This window comes from Syngnathoides biaculeatus, chromosome 8 (genome assembly GCF_019802595.1).
Source record: "Syngnathoides biaculeatus isolate LvHL_M chromosome 8, ASM1980259v1, whole genome shotgun sequence".
Taxonomy (NCBI): domain Eukaryota; kingdom Metazoa; phylum Chordata; class Actinopteri; order Syngnathiformes; family Syngnathidae; genus Syngnathoides; species Syngnathoides biaculeatus.
In genome coordinates this window covers 17,811,593-17,837,990 of record NC_084647.1, presented here as the reverse complement: position 1 = coordinate 17,837,990, position 26,398 = coordinate 17,811,593, and the positions used below count along the sequence as shown (strand labels likewise).

At 46.0% G+C, this 26,398-nt stretch overlaps 1 protein-coding gene across 1 annotated transcript in view; it reads right to left on the bottom strand.

Annotated features, from left to right (window-relative positions):
- Nucleotides 1-1,464: 1,464 nt before the first annotated feature.
- Nucleotides 1,465-26,398, bottom strand: part of foxo1a (forkhead box O1 a) — a 37,469-nt gene continuing 12,535 nt past the window's right edge. Inside the window, exons 3-4 of the mRNA XM_061826815.1 lie at nucleotides 7,275-7,466; nucleotides 1,465-6,828 (exon numbers count right to left, since the gene is read on the bottom strand). Of these exons, the coding sequence (XP_061682799.1) occupies nucleotides 5,653-6,828; nucleotides 7,275-7,466 (1,368 nt within the window). The 3' untranslated portion in view covers nucleotides 1,465-5,652. The remainder of the gene's footprint in view (nucleotides 6,829-7,274; nucleotides 7,467-26,398) is intronic.

Here is a 26,398-nt window from a genome sequence, read left to right as displayed (position 1 = left end):
GTACAGTATTTCTGAGGCGTCACCAGGTAACCGCTGATCCGAAACAAGGTGCTCAGGAGTCCCAGTGCGTCATTGGAGGCCGTTTTTAGGTTCACCAAAAATGTGGGTCATTTTGAAACTGATGGGGGGAAATGCTGAGACTCAACGAGGCTTGCGCTCCCGCCTTAGACCACAGCTGAGTTATCCTTGATCGAAGGAACAATTTTGCGCACCTCATTGACACTGAATTGCGCTGCGCGATGAATTGCGAGCAAGTGGAGTGCTTTGGCAACACAAGTGGTGCGCCCCCGCTGCACACCTCCCACTCGGCCGAGCCTTTCATTTATATGAACATCCCGTCCCCGCTGGCTAAAAAGTTATCTTTTACTCGGGAGTCAAAGTCAAAGCCAGAGGGGGGGCCAGGCAGGCCCCGCGGTTTGGAGTCCGGGGTGAGCGGGTTCATGGGTAAGGGGAGAACGGGGGGAGGAGGGGGGCACAATGCGGAATGCGGCTGTCGGGGAGAAAGAAGACGGCGCAAGTGGGAATTGTAACTTTTTTCATTTCTCACTTGAAGCGCCACGCAGGTTTCGTGACGCCGTAACTCCAAGCTTGACCTGGAAATGTCAAGCGTTCATTAGCTGACCGTGAAAGTCGCACCTCAGGCCGCACAGAAGTAGACCTGAAAACGTCTTGAGTTTGATCATTATAGCAGCAAATGTTTTACTCCTCGGCTGCCTACACAACAAATGGAACGACACATCATCCATCCATCCATCCATCCATCCATTTTCTTCACTGCTTATTCTCACGAGGGTCGCAGGCAGTGCTGGAGCCTATCCCAGCTGTCACTGGGCAGGAGGCAGGGTACACCCTGAACTGGTTACCAGCCAATTGCAGGGCACATAGAGACAAACATTCGCACCCACAATCACACCTCGGGGCAATTTAGAGTGTCCCAATTAATGTTGCATGTTTTTGGGATGTGGTAGGAAACTGGAGTGCCTGGAGGAAAGGGTTAGCCTAACCACACAGACATGGGGAGAACATGCAAACTCTACCTAGGTGGGTGCGGGATTCAAACCCCAGTCCTCAGAACTGTGAGGCCGACGCTTTACCAGCTGATCCACCGTGCTGCCCTTTCATCAAACATATTGTTAATTATTTTAATCATTTTCTCGTCACTTTTTTGAATCCCAAACTCTAGTAAATACTTTTTTATACACTTACAATTATTAAAAAGACTGTTCTAAGCATGCAGCTATTTTTATCTATGAATATTTGTTCGTTGTGAATTTTATAAATATATTTCCAATCAATATCCTTTGAATTATTTCAAGCATAACCTTCATTACTGACCTGTACTTTTTTATTAAGACTCCAAAGAATGAACACTTCAAGAAACCAAACCACAGGCAGAGCTTAAACACATAAGTACTGTACATTTATTCATGATCGAATACATTTATATTGAACAAGTAACATAGATGTATTGATTGCAAATGACACAGCACATGTGGTAGGATATAAGTTAAATGTAACAGATGTCTTGTTTTCAAATGTGTGGGAACTTTTCACGCTGTTGCGCACTTATATATATATATATATATATATATATATATATATATATATAAGTGCAATGTTGTTTGTTTTCAATGCATAAAATGGCAACAACAAGACAAAACTGGTCTGCTGATGTAGAAATGTAAATATCGTAAAATAATTAGCTTTGTATGCCGTGGAAACGTGAGCTAAATACAAGAAATAACGTTGTCAGTTTACAAAAGCTTAGCATACAAATCACGCTGTCTACTCTAAATAAACCCCCCCCCCCATAGAACTATGTGGAACATAGACAACAAAAACAACAACCAAACAGCGCTCTGTATATTACAGTAAAACATCTGTCTTAATAGGTTTGAAAAAAGAGAGAGAAATATAACAATGACGACAAAATTAAGGAATACGATGCATAGATTGAATCACTTAAAAAGGTTGAGATATCATTTACAACTCTTCTTCTTTTTTTGATGATTATTATTATTATTTTTACTTTTAGTGTGAACCCTGTTGATTCATTACAGTTCATTCTAACTTGAGTGACCGGCACAAATATACACAATACAGTATATATCTTGATATCCATACGCGTATAATAACCCCCCTCGTCATCGTCATTCCGAAGACGAACTTGAAGGCAAATTTAGTCGCGTTTGAAAGGCGACGTGTGGCACCAAAAGCCAAACAGCAGCTTCGTAAAGGGCTTCTCTTTATCAAAAAATAGAATATTAACAAAAAAAAAAAAAGACATTTGAAATGTGCAATAGTTCATCTTTAACCCTCCTGTTAAGTTTGAATGAAATTGTTTTTTTTCGGTATAAAATGTCTTGCTCGCGCTAAATATTGATAGAAACGACAAATGGAGTTGCAATGAGCATTCATTTTTTTAGTTTATTTTTGGACAGTTAAATATGCAGTTATTGCTGTTCCTGAGAAAATGAACGTAAAAGGAGAGTTCAGCCTGAAGCCGTCACACCTTGGACTCTGGGACGTGGTTCACTTTGTCGAGGTCGCCGTAATCGTGTGACTCGGCAAAATGTAAATGTAAGCTTAACTTGGACGCACTCGACACTTAGCGGCGCTTGTTTTTCCCTCCTTGGTCCAGGGGCAGCGTTTACGTTTCTATGAAGCGCCGCAAGGCCACCTCCCTCCGCCGAGCCGTCGGGTTCCGTTCAGCTGGGTACGAGACAAAATGCTCGGCGTTACGGCCAAGACTTGGGAAGGAAAGGAAAGGAAACGGCTGACTTGGCAAATACGGCAATCCTCTGCACATTTGCAGTTCACTATTTAATAAATCATATCCAACCATTTTCTTTGCCGCTTATCCTCACAAGGCTCGCAGGGAGTTCTGGAGCTTATTCCAGCTGTCACCGGGCAGGAAGCGGGGTACACCCTGAACTGGTTGCCAGCCAATCGCAGGGCACATGGAGACAAATAGCCAAACACTCGCAATCACACTTAGGGGCAATTTAGAGTGTCCAATTAATGTTGCGTTTGTGGGATGTGGGAGGAAACCGGAGTACCCGGAGGAAACCCACACAGGCAAGGGGAGAACATGCAAACTCCACACAAACGGGTCCGGAATTGAACCCGGGATTCCAGAACTGTGAGGCCGACGCTTTACCACCAAGCCACCGTGCCACCATCCTAAAATCATGCAACATTAATTGGACACTAAATTGCGCCTCGGTGTGATTGAGAGTGCGGCTGTTTGTCTCAATGTGCCCTGCGATGGGCCGGCAACCAGTTCAGGGTGTCCCCCGCCTCCTGCCCGTTGACAGCTGGGATAGGCTTCAGCACTCCCCGTGGCCCTTGTGAGGATAAGCAGCAAGGAAAATGGATGGATGGACAAAATATCATTCAATGCATTCCTCTTTCGTTTACGTTTTGTTCCCTCACTGTACTGAATGTGAACCCAATGACCTTAAGGCACTACCGACGATGTTTAGCGGCACAACGTTAGACTTGCAGAGTGTTCATGAGACACGCTAGGGAGGATTCAAAGCTGTTCGGCCGAAAGCCGAGCGAGACTCGCCGGCGAGCTGAACGGAACCGTCGAGCGAGACGGAACCGTGGCTTCAGTGACGTCATTGAACTCGCCTGTTGTGTTGTGAAACAAGGCCAGACTAGAAGTTGTATCCTCGTTTTTGAAAATCAGTTCAACTTGCGATACAACAGGAGGGTTTAAGAGCGAAAGGTTTTTGGATGCATGAATTATGAAAACAACAAGAGCACAGAGGATACGGCGCCTTGACCTCTCATTTATTTCACAGCTGCAAAAAAAAAAAGAAAAAAAAAAAAGCACTTCGAGAACTGCTCACAATGACGACCGACTTTCACGTTCTCTCGAGTTTCTTGAAGGAACGAGAAGGCAAGACCCGGCGTTACGTACGTCTTTACTTTAAGAGAAGATCTGACCAATCTTCTGGACTTGAATGATTAAAAAAAAATAAAACCCAAAAAAAAACTTCAAGCCCACAGGAAAGAATTACTTAAATAGGCCCCTGTGGTATAAACATTCAGAGTGCAGCTCGTGCACTCGAATAAATCTTTATCAAACAATAATTTATCTCAAAAAACACACACACACAAACACACATATGTATATATACTGTATATATGCTGTATATACACTACAATCTAGTAAACATATACGATCCAATGTTAATATACAATCTTGAGCTATGTACAGGCAGAAACCTTTGAGACGTTCGTGAGCCACGGAACGGCTCAACAACTACAAAAATAATAATAATACAAAAAAAAAAAAAGCATCCAGTTTTCTCTTGGAGCTAAGTTGTGTTTTTGTTTGTTGTGTAAACTTAATGTAATCATTAGACAACGCACACACAAGCACACAAGACCCAGTTGCATGAAGTGTGCGGCGGCGTTACATACATTCAGATAAAAATAGAAAGATTCCAAGAAGTCTTTGCCAGTTTGACCGCACTGGAAAAAAAAATAATTGCAGAAAAATGCTGATGATAATGGCGGATGGGGTCGAGGGGGGTGTTGGTTCTCACTCATCCATGGTTGGCAGTAGGAAGGTTGCAATGGAAGGCAACAAGGGACAAAAACTGGTTCAAGACTACGAAGATGCCTCGAGAATTAGGGATCTTCTTTTCAGGATTTCGATACTGTAGGTCTGGATAGACTTTGAGAGAGACCTCAAACCCTTTAGTACTGACTGCCTCTAACAAGCCAAAAGTTACGTGGACCATCGCCAAACAAGTTGGAACTAAGAACTGACGTTACCGAGGTGCTACTAAAAAGTTGAATTTGTCTACCAAACACTTAGGACCTAAGTCTGAACTTTTTGAAAAAAAAAAAAAAAAAAAAAAAACCTTGATTTGTTTGCAGAGAGGTGGGCGACTGCTAGAGATATTTTGGAACTGGTGACTAATGTAGTTGCTGCACTAAAGTCGAATATGTCTACCAGACACGTCCAGCTGACGTAGTCTTTCAGACCGTCTTGCCAAGGCCTCTTTTTAGCAGTCAGGTGGACCACTGCCAGACACGTTTTGGAACTAAGGACTGACCTTTTTCAGATGCCATGAGAGTTGAATTTGTCTGCATGAAACTCAAAAGTCAAGTCTTTTGAAGACCAAACTAGTCAAGACAAGCTCCATCAAGACTTGTTTTTCAGTCAGGTGGACCAGAATCGTAATTTGGAAATAAGGACTTGAGCTACTTTTGACTACCTTTTAATTAGCTCAAACTACCAAAAGAAAAAAGACTCTCGTTCGTATTGAGGTGGACCATCATCAAAGACATTCTGGAACTGATGACTGATCTAGTTGCTGCAGTGGAGTTGATTATGTCTGTCAGACACCTACAGCTGAAAAGCCTTTCCGAAAACCACCAAGCCCAGTTGCCTTTTATTCAACCTCCGTGGATGATTCACCAGACACCGACCGATGGCTCCTAAGTTAAGGCAAATTTGGCACATAGTTTGTCAAGATTGATAAGTCCAGTACATCAAAATCTGGCACTTCTATTTTTCAAGTGATCGATTAAAGTATTTTCAAACAGGAATGTTAAAGGTAGTGAAACGTCTTACCAAAAAGGAAAAATCTGGTTGATTGTCCATCTCTTTACATTCTCACACCTCCAGTTCTAGCCAGACACCCAGCTGTGGGTGGTGGTCTTTACCCCGTGGGGGAACCCTTGCTGGGTAGCCATCGGCTCAAAGTTGAAGTCCAGCGAGTCGCCGTCCATCAGAGTTTCGTGCAGGACCGTCTCCATGTCAAACTCAAACTTCTCGATGGACATGTCGTCCAGGTCACTGGGCAGCTTTTCCAGGTGGGGGGACGCCGCCAGGCCTAGTCGTCCGTATCCGTTGGTGTTGAGGGGGCAAAAGCCGCCGGGCATACCCCCGCCGCCCAGGTGGCTCGACAAGCCGTAGGGCATCTGCATCGGGTTCTTGGCAGAAGGCAGGTGCGACGTGCCCCCGCTATGGTTGAGGGACATGAGCAGTCGCCCGTTCATGGCCGGTGAAGCTTGTGGGTGAGCGTGGGACAAGCCGTGAGGGTGAGCGTTCCCCGCCGCCATGAGTTTGGCCGCGTGCTGGCTGCTGCTATACGGTGGCAGCATGCAACCCCCATTGGACTGAGATACCACCGTGTCCACTGATGGCAGGAGGTCTCCATGCTGGTCTGTGTCTGACGTGAGGAGCTCCTTGAGGAGCCCGGGAAGCTGCACCGAGCCGTGGCTGTACGGACCCATGCCGGGCCCGAAGTTGGGCTTGCTCTCTGGCAGGGTCTGCATGGGGATGGGCGACATGGCATTGATCCCCGCTTGACCGTACACGCACTTGCGGTACTCCTGCTGAGGTTGCGACACCATGCTAGGAGAGCTGTAGGGAGGGTACCCAGGGCTCGGCTGCATCATCGGGGAAGGGGAGGACTGGGACGAGCCGGGGGTCACCGCCCCTCCCCCAACCTGAGAGTTGTTAGGCGACAGCAAGTTCAGATTGTCCAGGAGATTCTCCATGACGTTCTCCGAGCTGTGTCCCAATGAGCCCGTCATCTCGGTGAGGCTGGGCAGCGTGGCGGTCATCTTGGGCCCCGGGGCGCCCGGGTAGCCCATGTGTACCTCCGCCTCGCTCATGTCGTCCTCGGGCATGAAGGGCGAGAGGCGCCCGCTGACCGTGCTGGCGTTGGAGCTGGTGCGAGGCCGGAAGCTGTTCCAGGTGTCGAAATCGTCGTTGCTGTGGGAGTTGGGGCTGCCGGGCCACTTGTTGTAGGAGCCCGGGCTGTCGGCGCCCCCGTCTGGGCCACCCTGAATGGACAGCTGCGGGCGGACAGGGAGACGCTTAGCGCAGTGATTTCCAAACAGTGTGCTGTGAGGTGTGTCAAACTTAGCAACATTTTCTCAATTGGTCTAAAAATCAGTTTTCTAACTACAAATAATGTATCTTTGTTCCGCTATCAACGCCGTTGGCATGCAGTGACAGGAAGGCTTGGAGGTTTACCAGTGACACGATTTGGTTTTTGCCACGGTAACCTGGGACTTCCTTCAGTCTTGAAGGTCAAGACTTGAGACTTGTGATCTTATGACATATGTACTGTATGTGACTTACTTCCACCTCTGGTAAGTATGCGGTTAATTGAGCGTGCCTTTAATGTATTTTTTTTTTGCCACGGCGCCAACTAGTTCATTGCGCCCCGTTTGTAACCTAGAAAACTTGTCCGTGGTTCCGTAGGACCCCCTTGGACGCAACCCCGCCCGCCGTTTACCTTTTTCTTGGCAGCCCGTCCACGGCTTTTGCTGAATTTGCTGTTGTTGTCCATGGAGGCGGCCCGGCGTCGGGGCGACTTGCCGCTCTTGCCGCCCTCGGGGTTCAGCATCCACCACGAGCTCTTGCCCGTGCCCTCGTTCTGAACGCGGACAAAGCGGCTGTGCAGAGACAAGTTGTGCCTGATGGAGTTCTGGAAGTGGAGGGGGGAAGGGGGTGGGTGGGGTGGAGACACATGAGTGTGAGAGCTTTGCCCTTTCCGCCAAATGCACAGCAATACAGCGCATTTGCCGTGGCGTTCAAGTGCAAATCCATTTTACAGCTGCCGCTCCTTTGAAAACATGCGCAGCTTGACCGATGACTCGACTCGGGGCGCTGCAAGAAAGTGGCCCCTTTAATGTCACTCAGGAGTACAACCACAGAATCGTGCTTACCAGGGCTGGAGAACTAACGAGATAAATAAATGGATAAAATCAATGTCAAAACTCAATTACTTGGATCACATGATTAGAAATGGTAAGGAAAGTATAAAGACACATTCATCTATCCTTTTTCTGTGATGCTTATCCTCACAAGGGTCACAGGAGTGCTGGAGCTTACCTCAGCTGTCATTGGGCAGGAGGCGGGGTACGCCCTGAACCGGTTGCCAGCCAATTGCAAGGCACCCATTATTTTCCTTAACATTTTTAATAAGGCGATACAACTTATTGAGATTTTACACACTATAGTCATACAATAAAATAAGAAACAACATTTATATAGCTGCGGCATGGCGGATCAGCTGGAAAGTTCTGAGGTCCCCGGTTCAATCCCGGACCCGCCTGTGTGGAGTTTGCATGTTCTCCCCGTGCCTGCGTGGGTTTTCTCCGGGTGAGCACTCCGGTTTCCTCCCACATCCCAAAAACATGCAACATTAATTGGACACTCCAAATTGCCCCAAGGTGTGATTGTGAGTGTGGCAGTTGTCTGTCTCTATGTGTCCTGCGATTGGCTGGCAACCAGTTCAGGGTGTACCCGGCCTCCTGCCCGTTGACAGCTGGGATAGGTTCCAGCACCTCCCGCGACCCTTGTGAGGATAAGTGGATGTCTTTATATAGCTGTAGGTAGTAAACAGTATATACAATTGTTTTAAGACACATGAGGGAGTTAGGCACGCAATGATTTCTCATTTTGAGAAATGGTGATTCATATTTTCCTCTTCTAGTGGCAAATAATTTTGTTTTAATTAAACCATATACGTGATATATTGTCATCATTCCTTTATTTGTTTTTTAGTTGGAAACTTAACAGTGAAGGAACTAAAAATGACAGTACTATTGATGTGTGATGTAAACGCACAGTGTGCCGGATTAGAAGAACAGAGTGGGCCTTCTGCGGTCCACAATCCATATTTTGTCCCACTTCTGGTCCATATGCTGACCGTCTTATCACTTACCATGGACAAAACGCTGATAACCACATTCCACTTGTGTCTCCTCCACACAAAATCCATCTTTTTGTTTTTTGTTTTCTTTTTCATACCTCTCAACGCGATACTGTGCACTATCGTTGCCGGGCGACGAGTATTTTTGTGTCGGGAGCAAGTGGGGCGTAGCTAAAGCACGGCAAACAAATGAAGGGGAATATTGGGCAAAGGTCTGCTGAGCAAAGCACCGACAAGGCGAGAGAGAGAGAGCGATACGGAGAGAAATAAGCACAATCTACCCTGCCGCCATTTGGAGAGTTCAAATGAGCTTCGAAGAACCAACGAGCCGTGGATGCGTATAAGTTTTGTGTCACGAGCTTTGGCCGAACTCGCAATCGGTGGCTCACATCCTCAGAGTGTTCCTCCTCCTGCGCATCACATCTGGTTTCCAATGCACCTTCACGTCGGCCATTTGTCATCCTTCGCCCTCCAATCACGATCCACTTGCCTTTTCAAGACCATTAGATAAAGACACTCGAACTGAAATATTCCCATTTTGCCGTGGAGACCCGAATTCAGGCATTTCACCACCCTTTACATTAATTGAAAGATGTAAACAATTCCCACTTGAAACAACATAAAGTATGTTCCAGTTTATGCACAATTTTTTTTTTTTTCTGGATAGTACCCCATGCGAACCAGACCATGACCCTCAAACCAAGCTACATGCTCAATCCTGATTTTCTGGTGTTTGGGAGGGCAGCTCCTCCTGTGTCCGACTGTCCACTGCTGCAGTGTCCTTGGGCAAGACATTGAACCCTAAATTTCTGGCGTCTGCCGTCCAAGCAAATTAAAAAAAAAGATTTGATCGAAAGGATGTTAAATTGATGCATTTTGTCAGTTTCACCCGAGTTGTTAGTAGGTGAGCCATTCATTTTCCATGGATAATTTAGCAAGATGAGTTTTAAGTATTATTAAAATATTTGGGTTGATCGTTTGCGGTCTACTTCTGCCACAAACTCTTGCTATCGGCAATTTTTAACTATCTTAGGGGGCGTCAACTGCTCCCGGTTTGTCCCTGTTCACCACGTCTATCGGGAATTGTTTTATTTATTTTTTTTGTCAAGTGTCCCAAAGTCAGGAGTCTTGTGACTTCCCCTATGTCTGCCTTACCTTGCAGCGCACGAGGAATCTCAACATTCCTGCAAATCATCGTGTGCAAAGTTCAATCGTAATCACAGCCAACGTGTTACTATCTCTTAGGAAACAGTAGAGACAGAATTCCCAGCCAGCCAGTCATCACAATCAACATTCCTCACCGTGCTTACAAAAGCCAAGGTTTTGCAGGCACTGCGGAAAGCTGAAAGCGGCAAAAAGAATCTCTCATCTGATAGACAACGCTCGTCTTACTTTGGGATTGGATTATCTGGCCGATAACAAACGTTACGCAAAGTGCAGTCTGAGCGAGGAAAGCGCGTCGCGGGCGTTGCGCGTGACCGCGGCCGGGAGGACGGCGCTCTGAGTCAACACACGACTGCGACGGAGATGGCAAAACACGAGGAAGTGACCACATGAAAGAGCAGCCGGACAGGAAGCACAGTCCACTTCCTGCGTCACAGGAAGCGGCGAGCTCGTGAAGCAAAGGAATGCGAGGCAGCGCGAGCCAAGTCAACGGCGGCAATTTAACTTTTGCCCTCCTCCTCCGCCTCTTCCATCACCTGCCCCCCTTTCCACCGCTGCGAGCACGAACTCCTCAACGGTCACGCTCCCTCACACAAACGGCGGCGGGGGGGTGCTGACTTTGTCATGGGACCGGCCGCACCGTGACTTGAGCGAGAGGCGGCGACGGCTGCTGGTGTGAATGCGCACGACGGAAGCGGGAGTAAAGCGGCCAGTGTGTGGCAAAGTGGCCAAGAATCGCTCAAGAACACGCTGCGTCAGTCGCACTGAAAGGCCGCAGTGTTCGGGCCTTCCTTCTCCAATTGACGCCCCTTGTCTCCTTTCCCTTACGTATTCAAACATCGCTATTGACAGATTTACCCATTTGGGTTTTTTCCTGTAGAAGCCACTCCCTTCAGTGTTTCTTATGTCTGAAACATGCTGCCAGAGCCCAAAGTAGTACAGTAACTGGGGGTCTACGGAAATACGTCAAAGTGGACTGAGAAACAAGCTCTATGTGTGGGGAAGAACTCGATTTAGTCTGGGTCGTCAGTGAAAGTTACAGAGAGTCTTGTCCCAAAACAATCTGTTGGCCGTTTATTTTAAGGGATTATGTAAAACGAGTTTGAAATGGTATTCATCTGTTTTAAGATCATAGTTTGTAGAATGATTACAGTCTAAATTTTTGAAGTGGGTGTCCCTTACCCCCTTGAATTGCAGGGGATCCGTCTAATCTGTACGAACTTGGAAAAGGGGACACAGGAGTCACACATTTCCGTCTCAAACGAATACAATCGAAGTCTTGGAACTTCACTTTAGCATCAACTTGACTGGCTTCAGTTTTGGACTCATTTCTTACCTTTTGCACCTTTTCAATGGGAGCTCCAGTGGTGCCCTTCCTCCACTCGTGCAAGGTGGAACCTGTCTGGATTCGTGTCATTAGAATTGTCCGTCATCTTCTGTGATTTGGCGAAATGTATACCCGGCGTGAATGAAGTACACGCTCTCTGTTAGGATCCCACGTAACAACTAACATCGCTGATAAGTGTTCACCGACCCTAATTGGAAATGAACTCTCGTGCTTGTTGGAAATTGACATTATTGGTACATTTCTGAGAGGGTACATTTTCCGAAGCCAAAAAACATCAAAAGAAAAAGTCAAGAGCTTAAAGAGCGACAAGCCACTGAATCACTTTTTTCATCGTCGTTCCCGGGCTCTTTCAAACTCTCCAAATGCCAAAGCACTATTATCAGAAAGGTCAAATGCGAACTCAGGTAAGAGCCGGTTGCACCGAGACTTTGCAGCTTGACTTTGCAGGATGTTAATGCACCAAAGTGGGCAGCTTCCTTTGCTGCACGGACTGAACTGCTCGTACTTTCAACAGCGTCACAAAATGTCAGCTCGCTCAGCGAGAGAAAATCCCCGCGAGGGCGTGACGCCTCCGACAGCACGCAGGACTGAATCAGAAGAAAAGCCGCAGATGAAACCTCGGCTGCAAAAAAAAGGCCGAGCGGACGCGTAAGCGCCGGCGGTTTGCAGCGACGAGCAACAGGTGCGAACATGCCAGCGGCCCCTCTGAGCGAAGATTCTTGTGACGTACGGAGACGAGAAGAGCGGAAAGAAATGTGGTTTCCCTGCATTTTTGTTTTGTTTTATTTTGCGCCCCTCGAACTCATTCAGATTGAGCCGCCGAATTGCTTGACCGTGTTCTGCAGGCTGATTGTATACTTTTGCGTCTAACCGCCAAAGAACTTCACCCTAAAGCTGAGGCCCGGTCATGTCTGGAGGGAAAATGCTGAGTAGGAGAAGTGTGGTTACTGCTGAAAAATGTATAAAACTGTCATTAAAGAAACGTTTGCCCGCTAAATGGCGCCGGGGAGCTGACTACGCACTTCAGGCTAAGACGTCAGGCCGACGAAAGATCACCGGGTTTACCAAGTTGTCCGAAATATGATTACGCCAGACTCGCCATTCATTTCGTGTGTCTTGCGCCTTCCACCCCTGAACATGAACAACGCAAAAACTCTGATTCCGAAGTTCTGCTCAGGAGCATTCGCGCAATCCTCCGAGGAGACGAACAAACAAATGAATGAAGAAAATAAATATATCGAGCTAATCATTTTCCGGCACGTTGTCTGATAATCGGGATGATAGTTTTGGCCGCTGTGTTGGGGACGTTGCTATGGTTATCGTCTGGGCGGCAGCGACGCAACGAACACAAAGGACTTGTGTTTATACTAATGCTGACTTACATAACAATCATTCTAATTGAATTTTCTGAGTTGCGACAGTGAGCGACTAAAATTATTTCCTGGTCAGTAATAATTTCACAACAAAATCAGATAAAGATTCCTTCATATTCTAACTTTTTAACTTTTCCTGCACATGATTACAGAGAAGACATTAAAAATCATCTGATTTCAATGTCAGTCCTAGTTGCCAGGGGCATTCCAAAAAAATGTACCAAAAATCTCTTGTAACCTACTGAAGACAATTCTCTTGTTGTTGATTTAGTCACTGACGGTGTAGTCGCGAAGTCGCCTGACAGCACGGGCTCAGTTCCACGAACGCAGCGACAGTGTGCATGGTTGTCTGCCTCAATTTATGTCCAGGATGCCCGTAGTCAGCCGGGATGACCCCGAACAGGATAGCGGGATCGAAAAATGACGGATGGGTACGGAGACTAGGAACTCCTGTTGAAGGTTAGCTTGCTCGCCTGTTCCCGGGTTCATTTTTGGGGAGATGTTGGAGGAAGTTATGGAAAGGCAGTGTACAGCAGAAACTCAATAGAACAATTTGATCCATTTCATCCATTCCGGAACTGAAACCGAGGGAATGTCTCCCATAGAAATGCATGGAAATGCAATTAATCTGTTGCAGCCCCAGAACTAAATCCCCCCCACACACCTTATTTTTACTTATGGTTGAGTGGTGTGTTTGCTGTACATTGATACAAAACGTTTTGGGAACATTTTAATGCACAGGTGCCAAACTCAAGGCCCGGGGGCCAGAGCTGGCCCGCCACATGATTTTATGTGTCCAGCGAGCCAAATCTAGTGTCAATTTCAATGATTTTTGTAAAATTTCAAATTGTCATACATCATAAATGATAAACTTGAGATATTACAAGCATTTTTGTGTTACCCTTGATTTCTGATTCCAAAACTAGCACGTAAATTGATGATGTAAATGAGATGAGATGATTAAATATTTTTGTTCCACAGTCATCACGGCCCTCTGAGGGAAACCGGAACAACAATGTGGCCCGTGAGAAAAATGAATTTGACACCCCCGTTTTAATATACCCCAACTTCTACTACTACTTCAACTTCAACTGCTTTTTCGTTTGGAGTAATCTCAAGCATTTTCACAACAGCAAGTCTGCCATGTTAGTGAAATACAAGAGAACATAGTCCAGGTCTCAACATCATGTGATCCTACTACGGTGGTTAGCCCTGCAAATGCTTATGAGAACACATACACACAGACACACACACACACCACACACACACACACACACACAAAAAGATAAATAATACCACACACCTTCTTCGCATTAGCACATTCAATCGGCACAGAGTGAGCTGACTTCACATGTTTGCAGTGTGATACGTTATCAACGCCAATAAGAAGTGACTGGCCACAATCACTGGCCTAATAACTTGAGTCAATAGGGCATAAAAGGCAATGGAAATTTGTAGGGGCGGGGGGAAGAGGTAGGGACGCACAAAGGAAATAACTGGAAGCGAGGACTTTTATTTATTTTTTTTAAACCTTATTTGCTTCATTAAATATGTGCATGGGGTGGAGGGGGTAGAAAAAAAAAGAGGTCTGTTGTTAATGTAGCACACCACATGGCCTCAGGTTTGACTGCACACAAGTGTGTCACTGTTAAAACGAGTTATAAAAAGACACCGCAAAAAGTCTGTCTTTTTAAAAATAGGATCCGCGATGCAGAAAAAAGCAACACCCGGGGTTGAAGTGACAAGCTGGAACCGAGCTGTCTGCGCGCCGCGATCCCGCCAGCGCGCCTCCGCGCCCCGCCCTCGGCCCGCCATCTCGCCGCACCGCAGGGACGTCACGCACATACGCACAGCTGATCGTGTAGTCCCGTTGGGGGGAAAAAAAAAAAAAAAAGGGCTCTCTTTTCGTGCCATAATGCAATTTGGAGGTCCGCATAGTGAGCGCTCAGCGTGGATGTCCTTAAATCCACTTAAGGCCAAATGGCTGACTGTGACGTTTGGGGAGGAACCTTTCTGGAAACAGCTGCTTTCATTAAAAGAAAGGAAAAAAAAGAAAGAAAGAAAGAAAGTCCTGCAGGAGCAGCAAATGTGTCTGCTAACGTATTTACCGACGACCCCTCGGCCCGGATCTCCGACTTGTTCGACGGTCAGACGAGGGGCCGCCGAGGAACGGACACCTCGGCATCTTTCATCGGCGTACGAGAGCGGGGGACGGGGTACTAGCGAGTTTCCTGCCACGTCGTATCCGCACAGGAAGAGCTGGCGGCTCCTGATACCGATCCCGCTCGAACGCGCGCTTCTACGCAAAACAGTCAAAAGTGCGGCGGCAGATTGAAAACAGGGTTCTGGCGGCTCCTTCCGAAGCCAAACTCTGCGGTCGGCGGGCCAAACGAGAGGAAATGGGAAAGCGTCAAAAGAGGAAAGAGAGGCTACGGAGTTCGTCTCGGCCCGTCGGGCGAGATTGTAGCGTGCGGGCCGAGTTGTGTAGTCACAAAAGGTCGGGGAGACGTTTGGCAAACTTCAAGTTGAACCTGAAACACAATATGGACTTTACAGGTGAACTTCATTTGACCGTCATTATTTTTTTACAACTAATATCCAGTTTGTTCCCGTTTACGAGCCGTGGACTTCAAGCCTTAAACTGCATACGATATAAACTCTGTACAGAATTGAAGGGGGAAAAAAGGGCAGCATGGGCTATTACACGCAAAGTCGTTACCATTTAGGTCAAAAACAAAAACCATAAACCATGCTATATGAATATTTCACATCTAATAGGGTCTTAAAAATAATTTACTGATGCTCATCTGTGGTTTTTGGTCGTGTTTTTCACTGGTGCGGCAGTGTCTGTGCGGTCTACATCTTTTATTAATATTTCTTGTTGCCTTGAGGCAAAACTTTCTGCATCGAGCAATTTTTGTGTTCGACTTAGCTGATTTAGTACGAGTAGTACGTTAAGAGCGCATTAAACGTAAACGCGCCGCGAGAATGACTCATCTTCCGGCATTTCCTCCCATTGGTCCAAATGGAGAGTGCAGCTGCGTGACACTGACTGACCGTTTTGGCCGTCGAAGGGCCCCAAAGAGCTTTTGCACGCCGCTTAATTTATTCCGCGAGGCGCTCGGCGAGACCGCCGCCGCCGAGCGTCTGTGGCGCTTCAAATTTGATGGAGACAAATTACCTTGACACGTTAACTGTTTAAAGATAGGCCAAAATACAATTATAAAAGGAAGAAATGTAATATGCTTGTTATGCACGTTTCCCAGCTATACTGCTTATTTTCAAGGCTTTGTTTTTCATTAGTTGTTTTATTAGTGTTGAATTTTTTGTTCCATGTGAATCATCATCATTATTCGAAATAAACTCTATAACAAGAATAATGTTTGTTAATGTTTAATTCACCCTATTTCACTGAATTGCTCTGAAAATAAGGTATTGACTACAAGTGAGAGTATTGTCCATTTCTTTCTCATTCATCCAGATTCAGACACATACACGCATTCAATAGTTCTGTAGCTGATGTTCAACTAAAGTGGGCCCAACGTGCCTTAAACTGCTTTCAAGAGCTTTTGCGAAACATTTTGATGACGATCGGCCAGATGGTGCCGGTGTCAGTGAGTCGTCCGGAGCATGTTTGAACGCTCTTGTTCTGCATGTTCTTCCCCCGGTTCTAACGCAGACGATCCCGAGCGGCTATTTTCACGTTTTTAGCCCTGGGTGCGACGCTAGAGTGATTTCCTGACCGGGACCCGAAGAGCGTGCGGCTCATGTGCACAGAGACAGGGCCCGTGTTGTGCTGGCTAAGCTCGCCGTGCTAAATATGTGCATGTGCCGCTGTATGCCACACAATTGCCAGTCTGTCAATGCACAGAGCGGCATCTGTGGACTGGGGTTATTTTTCGCCTCCGAGGGCTCGTGCGACCGGGCTGGGTCGTTGCCCTCGCGCCGGCCCCGGATAAAGATGCAGTGTGCGGAGGGCCCCGCACGGCGGTGGGAACGGGAGCGAGGGAGGGGCTACGCTTACGCTCCCGTTACCCTATTTCAACCTCGCAAAAGTGAGGAAATCCCCGAGCTGGTTTTATTGTGGAATTCCTCCAACATTGAATCAGAAACTGATGGTCACGGAGTTCACTTATTTCTGCTCTCATTCCGTAAAGCCTAAAGCCCCCAAACCCTGGAGAATAGGCAAGTCGGACTGTAGTTGGTGTCAAGGAAGTATGTTGAATTAATATAGGTTGACGGTTTTGGTATTTCACGGAGCGCACGTGTTGAGTGGCTCAAGTCATCAAATGACGGCTGTCAACTGCTCATTTTTACAGGTTGTGAAGGTGATGTCGACACACAGTTGACATCCATCCATCATTTCCATTTTCTGAGCCCCTTATCCTCACAAGGGTTGCGGGAGTGCTTGCACCTATCACAGCTGTCAGCACCTTGAAGTGGTGGCCAGCCAATCGCAGGGCACATTAAGACAGACGACAGTCGCACTCACAATCACACCTAGGGGCAATTTAGAGTTTCCAATTAAACATTAGACATGACAGTTATTTTTTGCAACGTCTACTTTTACATATTTTTTCAGTTTTTAATTTGAGTTTTTCTTTGTTCTTTCTTTATTGAAGGAACCAACTGTAAAAAAAAAAAAAAAAAAACATAATCCAGTGTTAACCACGATTATTCAAGAACCATTAGGGTATAAAAAACAAACAAAAATATGCCAAAGTATTTGAAATAATGACCACCAGATATTCGCAGATTTTGACTATTCACGGTCTGGCTCTTACCCCCGTACCCCACGAACAACCGAGAAACACACTTTTAGTGATTCACTTAAAATGTAAAACACAAAAACACAATGTTAGATTTGTATGAATGAATATTTGAAAACTAACAGTATCCAGATGTATTGTTAATGATAAATACAACTGAACTGTATTGAACAAATGTACTCTAAGTACTAATTAATACTTAGTAATGTAAGTATTAATATGTGAAACTTTTTTTTTTGGGGGGGGGGAGTTCTCAAATTCCTACACTGTTTGCGGCTATTACATGTGAAGATTGGGGGTGGTTGTAGTGTGTGAAAGTTTCTCCTTAAAACTCATGCAAATGGGCCCTAATGAGCCGCAGCAGTTGGGTCGGTCTTTCAGCCGCTGACAGTTCGCACGGCCACAAAAAATTTCGTGGCGGGGGGAGAGATGACGGATGACACAACAGAAAATCAAAAGCGACAATGGCCGCCCACGTAGTGTGAACTGTTTTGCATTAAACGCAGCTCCCAAACGCCGCGGTCGTTCCACCCGAGCGCCGAAAAGTGGCTTGCAGTGCAGAAATATTTGCCCATCTCACCAAAGTGCGCCACAGGAAACGGAAAAAAGCGCGTACCTGGCGCCGCCTCGAAAATTAACAGGATGGAGTCAAGCCACGACTGCTTTGTTTTGTTTGAAAACAGCAGACCAAAAATAAATCAGAATTATTATTATTATTTTGTTGTTTGCTAGTGTTGCAAGGTCATTTACACCTGACACTTTTTATACTGCAGCTTGCGGACGGACCTGTTGCTTTTTGGTTTGGGAAAAAAAAACAAACGGTTCCCCTGGAGACGAATAATTAACCCTATGGGATGCGTTGCTGGAGACTGGAACTGGAGTTGTACAAGTGACAATTACGTCATGGCACGCATTGTGGTCCCTTCAGTTAAGAGTTGAATTAGTTCCGTGACCGAGCTTTTACCTGAATTTACTCACATATCAAATCCATTTGAATAATGGTAATAATTTATTGCATTTATAGGCAGCTTTCACGGCACTCAAGGTCAATGTACATACATGGGAAAAGAAAACAAGGACCACAATCAAATTACAGAACACTTTTCCTCTCTGATATGAATTGAAATGCCCCTCATCCGTTCTCGTCCCACTCATAAACGACCGATGTCTTCTTTGTTATGTTTTTAAAGAAGAAAAATTGAACTAAATTGGATGAAAATATAATTAAAGAGACGGTAAAGAAATAAACCATTTTGATACGCAATAGGACTGGAGCTGAAACCCTGACCCAAAGCCTGAAGAACATGATTTGCCGTACTTAGTAGGAAGAGAAAAATCCTCATGTCATTTTGTTCTTTTTTTTTTGTCATTTAAAGAGTTTTTCATATTTTACATAAATATATTTAAATCGAATGGCGCTCCTTTTGTTTACCACTTCACTCCAATGTTCCACCGTGTCTGACCCTTGCTCGCAAAATCGTGTAAGTTAGGAAGTTAAGAAGTCGAGGTGTCGGCGTTTTATGCTCATGAAGTTGCACAGTTGCGCAGCACAATTCCTGCTGGTCTTGATGACTTCCGGTGGAAAGCTTGCTCAGTGGGAAAATATCAAAGAGGAAGAATGGAATACATGACAAAAAAAAAAAGGCTAGAGATAGAAGAATCTGGTGCGGCGTTTCACTTCCGCCGTTGCGGTGACATCACGGCCCGTGGTGCGGCAACAAGGTGCACGCGCACTTCCTGCCAGCTACGGGTTTCGAGCCCGTGAGGGTGGGAGGGGGAGACCGGGGGGGGGACGAGGACTGGAACTTGAAAAGACCATTCTCCTCAGACACTGCGAGAAAGTCTTCATCTGGAGACAAGCGTCGGTTCAAGGGGAAATATGGAAAATTGATTTTTGAGTGCTTTCATGCAACATCTCTGGAGTTTCTGGCCTCACAACAGTCAAGCTTTTGTTCGCCGAATTTTCCTGAAAATATGCCGGCAATCCACAAAGCACGTCGAGTTTCTCCGCTCATGATTTGGCAGCCAGGCTGCGCGAAGAATCGCAATTTTCAAGTGACAGCCGGACTGCACAGAGGGAAGTGCTGCCTCTGCGAGTGACAATACAAGCATTGCGCTTGTTTTTTCTGTAGGCTCTGTACAGTGGAACTTTATCTAGGAACTAAATGAAGCTCCTCCCACTTCCACTCTATCTCCAATATTCTTAGCTAAGACATGGTTTTAACAGAGAACCCGCTTCCCGAACTGGGAAATTTGTGTTTTGGGAAACGTGTCATCATAAGACATAACTGGTGTCCGGTTGTCATGGTAATAGAACCTGTCGCCCCACATTAGAAGTGGGTGAGGTGAACAGTGGTTCGCTTGTACGAAATGGGTGCCGTTCGTTTAAAACTAAAGATAGGCAGAGCGGAGAGTGTTGATTGGTCGACAGATACTGGTCACTTCCACGTGAGCAAATGGGAACGGAATTTGCTGGAATGTCTTCAGTGAGCTTTATTTTTTTTTTAAAGTTCATTATGTGGATTTCTTTTTCATCTTGATTGAATTCCCCGGCAGGTTCCACACACACAGTGTCACGCTGCAGACGTCAAGCTATTTCAAGCCTCTCGTAGTACGGGCCCCACTCAGACCAAATTCGGATTTATGGCCGCAGACTGGATCGTCCCCTGGCGTCGCGATTCCACTGTTTGCATTGGTGACGACATAACGCGCAGCTCCAATCGATAGCTTGGAAGCACGCGTGACTGCGTGTTTGTGTGTGTTTTCGCGTGTGTGCGCGAAATGCCAGCCCAGTCTGACAGACTCCATGCATAATAGCTTCAGGGCGGGAATCGAGCAACAATGTGTGTCTGGGTAATGCCTGTGGTTTTTGGTGCCGTAAAAGTCTTACTCTCTCGCTGCGTGTCGGCCGCCCCACACACACACACACACACACACACACACACACACGTACACGCACGCATACTAGAGGGCGCTGACGGGAGGGATCGTTTCTCATGTGTGAACAAACGTGAGCTGAGCTCTTCCTTTATGACGAGTCGAGATTCCACAAGCGTATTACGCCACAAGCCAGGCCACAACCAGCACCGAAACAGTCGCTTCCCCGTTCCGCTAACCAGCGGCTCGAAGGGCGAAAACAATGTGACTCATCCCAAATAGATGTTTACCTGACCACGGGCGCTATTTCCGAACTGGATGCGGCGACGCGGGGATGATCTCACGAGCTCACCTTTGGCAGGTCGTGAGCCGCGCCGCTTTTGAGAGCCGGCTGGAAAACACAAACTCGTCGGATTAAAGAGCCACTTTGCGGGGAAGTTTCCTGGATCCCTTCCACGTGAATACGAGCATCACGCAGGCGGCGCGAGCAGCTACTACTAGTAAACAGTTTTAACAAGCGCTGGACTCCATTTTGGACTGTAAAAAGTCATTTTTAGAAGGGAACACGCATCCCATCGGTGGCCATCGCACGCTTCGCTCGGAGAGCCAACGTTTGCAGTTTGCTTTAGGCTCAACAAAATCAGAACGACAGCGCTGCCTTGTCTTACGAGCTGAATTTGTTTCCTGACCACGCTCGTAAGACAGATCACTCATATTCTATTGCACCTTATCGAAACATACGCCTATGATAAAATGAAATTGAATCTCAAGAATTGAACAGTTTGTGCATCACGATGATTCAATGGGCATCGTGTTCCTTCTTCTGGCGGACAGCATAATACTTACTTCAAGTAGATTTTGATAATAAAACCCAGAAGAAGGCTCAGGAAACTGAGCTGCAATAATATTTGCCATAATGTCACGTGGATAATCAGTAAATGCCCATTTATTTGTTTGTACATTAGCGCAGACTAAAAGAGAAAATAGATCAAATCAAAATATCCATGGCCTCCGAGCCGATTTCTTTCCTCGACCGCTTCCAGTCCGAACTTCGGACGTTAACTCCTCACGGTGAGAGAATTTGGGAGCGGGAACTCCCGGGGAAAGAAAACAGCGGGTTGTGAAATCACCGACAGGGTTGGTTCTCGATTCTGCTCGTTGCTCAATCCCAAAATCCTGCACGGGTGTGGTGACATCACGGCGAACACAATGACGGTGTTTGTTCAGTCATGTGTGTCGCGTTTCACACGCATTAGCGTGATAATGGACTCCTATGGACTGTAAGGACACACGCTGACTTTCTGGTCCCACTAGCACTTGCTCATGGTAATTTCTCGAATTGAATTATACGTGAAAATAAATGACCATTATATAGCTTTCTATGTATCTATCCATCCATCCATTCATCTAAATCGGGGGTGTCAAACTCATTTTTGTCGCGGGCCACATTGTTGTTCCGGTTCCCCTAAGAGGGCTGTTATGACTGTGAAACAAAAATAATTTAGTCATCTCATCATATTTACATCATCAATCTATGAACTAGTTTTGGAATCAGAAATCAAGGGCAATGTGTTTATCAACTATTCACGTTTGGTAACACAAAAATGCTTGTAATATCTCAACTTCATCATTAATGAAATGTGAGAATTTAAAATTTCGGTACAGATTTTTACAAGAATCGTGGAAATTTACAATCTAGATTTGGCTTCGCGGGCCTCCTAAAATCATGTGGTGGGCCAGATCTGGCCCATGGCAGGGGGTGTGCGCAATTCCACTAAACGTGAGTTTAAATGTGATGTGTTTGTTCTGAACGATGCAACATCCCCAGTTATAAGAAGGGGAAGAAACCTTTTGGATAGAAAAATGTCTTCAAGAACAGTCCACTTGCCTTGACTCAACCTTTGCAGACTACCATGGACTGGATGACTGAGAATCTCGATTAATTGACAACGAATCCATCCATTTTCCGAGATGCTTATCCTCACAAGGGTCGCGAGAGAGCCAGAGCCTATCCTGGGCATCTTCAGGCAGGAGGCGGGGCACACGCTAAACTGGTTTCCAGCCAATCACAGGGCACATAGAAACAAACGACCATCCCCTCTCACAGTCCCACCTGCGGGCAATTTAGAGTCTTCAATCAATCTACCATGCCTGTTTTGAGGATTATCAAATTAATCGTCAGCTATTTTGATCATCGACTAATCATTGAGAAACTTTGTTTAACTTAAAACTGTCCAAAGCCTCCGTTTCTATCTGCAGTCCTCCACAAAAAGCGGACTGTGATCTGTGTGTTGAATGAAAATGAAGTCTTTGCAAACATCTGCTTTTACTTTGGTAAACAATCATCGACATTTTTGCCTATTTTTGCCGGGAACTGAATCACAATCAAGTGACTTGTGTGTCTTTTCTGTACTATCTTAAAAAAAAAAAAAAATGTCCGGTTTTAATGAAGGGATGAATATGAATATACATGAAAATAGTTGTTTGTTGCAGCAGAGCTACTACATTTATAGTTAAAATTATAGTCAATATTTGAGTGAAAAACACTTCCAGGCAATAAATATAATGGAAAAACAGTCAGTACGGCCGGCACTCACTGAGCGTGCCGTGACAACGCAGTTTCTCGCGCGCCATTTGGAACCGCAAAACTGAGGACGCCCTGTCACGAATAGTAAACCAGTGACTGAACCTTAAGGGACATCAAATGGACCCCAGCTGTGCACTGGCACCACTTTAATCCCCTGAAGATCATAAAATTTGGAGCTCTACAAACATTTTTAGCAGAACGATGAACAATTTCATTTTATTCTTTTCACTGGGTCAGCACACTGTGCGAGCCCCCGGCTCACCTCATGTGACCCTCAGTGCCGTGACAATTGCAAGACACATGATGAGGATTTTTGGGGCTGACCAACGATCAATGAGTTGAAAAATATATGAAAACCCATCATCGATCCTGTCACGAGATGTCTCTAATTAAACGACATGTTCATTTACTGTATATACTTGTGTACTGTATACGGAATCTTTTCAAATGGATCCCCAACCAGTGAGTGCCATGGGAAATTATCAAATTGTACTTTACTCCTCAAAAAAATATTCATAGGCAAGAAATAATGTAGCTTTGACAGACAGAACAAATACCGGTACATGCTCCTCTACTAGATGCCAGAAACTACATACAGTAATTACTGTGCGTCTACTTTTTGTGACATTTTGGTTTGTTGGCGTGGCGTGAGATTTTCCCCAAAAAATATATATATTAAATATGGACCTTTGCTACCGAAAAGTTGCAAATCACTGCTGTAGTCAAGTCACGTAGTCCTATCAAAGCAACATAACAGCATGATAGACAGAATGGGAGCTAACTTACTATAATAGAATTATGCATCCATTTTCTTAGCTGCTTATCCTCACAAGGGTCACGGAGGGTGCTGGAGCCAATCCCAGCTGTCAACAGGCAGGAGGCGGGGTACACCCTGAAATGGTTGCCAGCCAATCGCAGGGCACACGGAGACAATCACACCTTGGGGCAATTTAGAGTGTCCAATTAATGTTGCATGTTTTTGGGATGTGGGAGGAAACCGGAGTGCCCGGAGAAAACCCACGCAGGCACGGGGAGAACTACATCATGTTTTGTTGCCTATTTGCCAGTGTTATCGTATTAAAAGTATGTGAACATGACCTCAAGCAAGCCGTAAACGAACATCCTCCCCTGAGCACAGGGGACCCCCACCACACGTTTTTCCACCATTTTGTTCTTATAATACATGCGTTGCGATGTCGTCGCCATGATAATGTGTATCCATTTTAATTTGAGTTGACACGATAAAGCCCAATGACCGTAAAAGACGGGATACGAAGATTTTATGGCAATAATCTGATCGTGAAAGACCAAATTTGTCTCGTAATCTGATCCAGGCATCATTACGTGTTGCCTGTTTCACACCGCCATCATGTTTTTTTTTGTTTGGTTTTTTTTTAGTACTTCAAAAGACACCAAGGCTAAAAATGAACTAGATTTTGGATTCAAATATACTGTACAATGCGGAATAAATGTCTTTTGCGTAGATGATCGATCGGTGGCGTCATCTATCGGATCGGCAAATGCTAATTATCATCTGATAGCGATTAAGATAATCAGATTGGTGTAAAGTCTAAAGGACACAAAATGTACAAAAGACCTTTCACATTCACACCTATGGACAATTGAGAGTTTTACATTAAACTAACGTATTTTAAAATGTGGGCGGAAGCTGGAGTGGAGAGCTGAGATTGGAACCCCAAACCTCAGGACAAACCACAAGGTCAAGGACTGCCAGTGCCAGCTAAAATAGCTATATCTTGTTTTTTTTTTTTTTTTTTTATCTTTCAATACATAATGAGTATTCAGATTTATTAATTTTGTGATTTTTTTTTTTTTTTTTTTTTTTAAAGGCGACTACTAAAAAAATTGACAATTGGGAGATTACCGAACTATCACAGGCAAAGAAGTTAACAGGATCGGAGCCAGAAATGTTATCAGGCACAGCTGCTGCTGCTGCCGGTGGTGGTCAAAGTGATTTAAAGCGTGAAGCAGGCGGGGGAGCGAAGCGAAAAGCAAGAATTGAGGCCACAATGAGGTGAAAAAAAAAAAAAGAAAAAGAAAGATGTGTTGGAATGTTCCCTGTGTCGGGCCGGTTGTCTGTCTGCCATCGTGTCTGTGCATCTGCCAGCAGCAGGGCTTTAATTACGAGGCCCAGGTTATGCGCTCTCACACAGACACACACACGCGCGCACACGCACACCACCTCTCACACAGTGCCTCACAGTTCCGCTGACTAACCAACGGCACCAGACTTTGGCCTGCGGCTCCCTGATTCCAGTAAACCTCTTCTTATGCAACTCCTAACAAGTGGCAAACAGTCTCAACTGCTCACGGCCGCTTCATTTGCTCCTTCCACTCTACATACGGTGGGACAAAGGTGGTGGAGGGCCAGTAGACGGCGACGACGGGCCCCGGGGAGTCGGCCCGGCGTCGGTGAGGAACGGAAAAGGCGGGCGTCGGCGGCAGAAAATGCGCTGATCTCGTCTGAGCTCGCTTTTGCCTGAGAAACACAGCTGCCCCTTCTGTCCTGGGGCCGTGCCAAGCTTGGACCCCTCCGCCGCTTCCACGGCTGATGTTTCAGTGTGTGTGTGTGTGTGTGGGGGGGGGGGGGGGAAGAAACAGGAGCACTGCTGTTCTATGTAATCCCCCCCACCCGGCACCCCCGTCGTCCCACTAATACACATTCAGACTATGAGCTTGTTTCGGAACGTCGATGACCAAATCAGCTTTGCACAGGAGACTTAGAATACTTTCATTCTTGGGTTAAAGCTGGCAGTGGTAGAAAGTGCACACCGAGCGGACAAAAGTCGACAGCACGGTGTCGTCATGGCGAGCGCATCTGCCTTAAAGTCGAGATGCTCTGGGTTCGAGCATGTTGGATTCATTTCAGATCAAATTGTCCAAATCGGTGCGAATATGCATCAGAAAAGCCGTTTGTCTATGTGTACACAACCCTGACTGGCTATTAAAGGTGCACTGTCATGAAATGCATGATTTTTTGTGTTATTAATGGAAAAAAAAACAGCAGCCGGTATGGACCCGTCTGTTTTTTTCACCACAAAACATGATTTGGATGGAAATGGCTTTTTGTAACTCCCGCCATTAAAATCCTCTCGAGGGATTTGTTTTCGAGAAGGAGCAGGAAGTGACGTACATGGCAGGACCGCCCTCAAGTGGACTTGTTTCTTTCTATTAGTTTTACCTCCGGGAAGGTAGCTCGTTGTTCCTTCGTGTTAGCCAAAATGCCGGCTCGTTCCATTGCTGAATATTACTTGAACACTCGGGAGGATGGATTCGGTCTTCATACTTTTCCAAAAGACCTGGTTCGTCGTGAAAAATGGATTTCACGGGTGCAAAGGACGAGAGCTTCGTGGGTTCCAAATGACAGGTAGGTGTGGATACAGCTGCTAATCCATAAGTAAGGGTTGCTAAATATGTCGATGTGCGCATCGGAAGGCTTCCGTGAAGCAGCCGCTGAAGGACGGCCACTGCAGGCCTTGCGGATCGCCACCAGCGACCAGACGGGGAGGCGGTTTGGCCGCGCCGTCGTCGTCGCTCACGGGCGGGGGCGTCATCGCTTGCGG